This window comes from Cicer arietinum, chromosome 6 (genome assembly GCF_000331145.2).
Source record: "Cicer arietinum cultivar CDC Frontier isolate Library 1 chromosome 6, Cicar.CDCFrontier_v2.0, whole genome shotgun sequence".
Lineage (NCBI taxonomy): Eukaryota > Viridiplantae > Streptophyta > Magnoliopsida > Fabales > Fabaceae > Cicer > Cicer arietinum.
Window position 1 is genome coordinate 58,437,079 of NC_021165.2, and position 1,821 is coordinate 58,438,899.

The window sequence follows — 1,821 nt, forward strand, 5'->3', positions numbered from 1 at the left end:
CTCAAATCAATGCAATTTTAGATTTTTAATCCCAATAAATTCATCCATAAATATGCTCAAATAATTGGATTCTTAAACAATCCTTATGCGACCCACTTTAAATTTTTTATTTGCATTCAACATCGAAGCCATTGCCAAGTAGCTTCCACAATACTAAATAGATTAATTTTTTATGTATATGATACCATATGTTATTTAAAAAATCTACAAAAAAGTGTATGAAACCTAACCTATGACCTAAAATTGCTCCAATGGAGAGAAAACAAAACTTGAACAAATGCTCCATAAAGCTATGAAACACTCATTAGTGATACTTAGTTGGATATCTCATAAAAGGTACTCATTATTCTCTTTCTAACAATTTTTTCTCATATGATATGTAGAGAGAGGGAGAGAAGAGAGATAGGGAGAAAGAGAATAGAGACATTGTGTAAGATAATAAATTGTTAAGATTGAAATTTATGATCAAGTCAATGAGAACAATGAAAGATGAACTCAATAGACTAGTAATGATGTCCAATTAGAAAAATTAAGCATTTCTAATAATCTATAGGCATAAATAATGAGTCAGCCCATAGGAACAAGTTTTGAGAAAACACAATGCTGCTGCTGCTGAGGACTCAGAGTCAAGCTTTTGCATTGCTAGTAAAGTCAGTACAGGTCTGGCAGCTGCAATCTGAAAAACGGCAGATGTCGCACCCAAAGCACACACAAGAAGTGCAACCTTTGCACGTTGGAGATCGACCGCATCCTCTGTAAACTCTTCGACTTCCTCGTTCTTCTTCGACGTCACATGTTATCCTGAAAAACTTACTATTCCTAAGAGGCTCCATAAACAATATAAAAAGTTTAATTTTGATATGCTGAGTGTGAAAAAAAATTATATTGTCAACAAAACACAACTAAATATATGTATGATTTTAAAAATAATTATGACTCAAGACAAACGTTTTCAATGATCTCATGATTTTGATTGATTGGCAGTTTAAAAAGTCTTTACACTAATCTTGTATATGAATTAAATCCAAATATGATTAGAGCGCACATGATATGCATAAATAAACAGTACAAGTGCAACTCTTGAGGTTGTGTCAGGACGAAATATAATTAATTTGACAGTGTTTGTGCCCGAATTCTGAGTCATTTACAATTAATCCTAAGTTGATCCTTTCCAGCTAAAACGACAATAAAGCCAACAGAAGTTGTAAATGGTATACATAATCTATACACATTGTGAAAACAAGCCAGTACTGTCAATGCCAAACCATACCAATTAACTGATTGAAAAAATAAATGGTGATGTTGGATATAAAAATCCATTTATGTTGTTTAAAAATAAAAACCATTTATGTTTTCATCCAACAGCTTAATTTCTAGAAATATTTGATTCAAGACATGACAGAACAAAATGAAATGGATATATGCTGCAAGTTGAAAGAACTGGTTTATTAAGTATAAAATTAAAAACCACTCACGTTCTTTTAGGATTTTTGGTTCATGACAAAATACAGAGAATCATTAAAGCAACAAAAAAGTTCTTGAGCAAGATTGGTAGTTGCACTGAGACCAAGCCAAAAGTTCTTGTTACAAAAATAGACATAACAAGAAGATATTCTACCTGAATTATTATTTTTAACACTGAAAATACATGCACAATAAAACCAGCATTACAAATCAAAATGGTATGTTAGAAACAAATGAACTTGAACTTATATACACCCCATAGTTACCTTATATGAACCATTCACCATACCCAGATTAAAAAACTCAACCCATTCCAGAAAAAAAAAAAAAAAAAAAAAAAAAAAAAAAAAAAAAAAA

The 1,821-nt window shown here is 30.9% G+C and overlaps 1 protein-coding gene across 2 annotated transcripts in view; it reads right to left on the minus strand.

Moving 5' to 3' along the window:
* Window positions 1–426: 426 nt before the first annotated feature.
* LOC101504408 (protein ULTRAPETALA 1) overlaps window positions 427–1,821 on the minus strand; it is a 4,946-nt gene continuing 3,551 nt past the window's right edge. The window contains exon 3 of one of the 2 annotated variants that reach the window (XM_004507149.4): window positions 427–801. In XM_004507149.4, coding sequence (XP_004507206.1) covers window positions 627–801 — 175 coding nt within the window. In that variant the 3' untranslated portion in view covers window positions 427–626. Of the gene's footprint in view, window positions 820–1,821 lie in introns of both variants that reach the window. The other variant, XM_027336055.2, reaches the window with a different exon arrangement.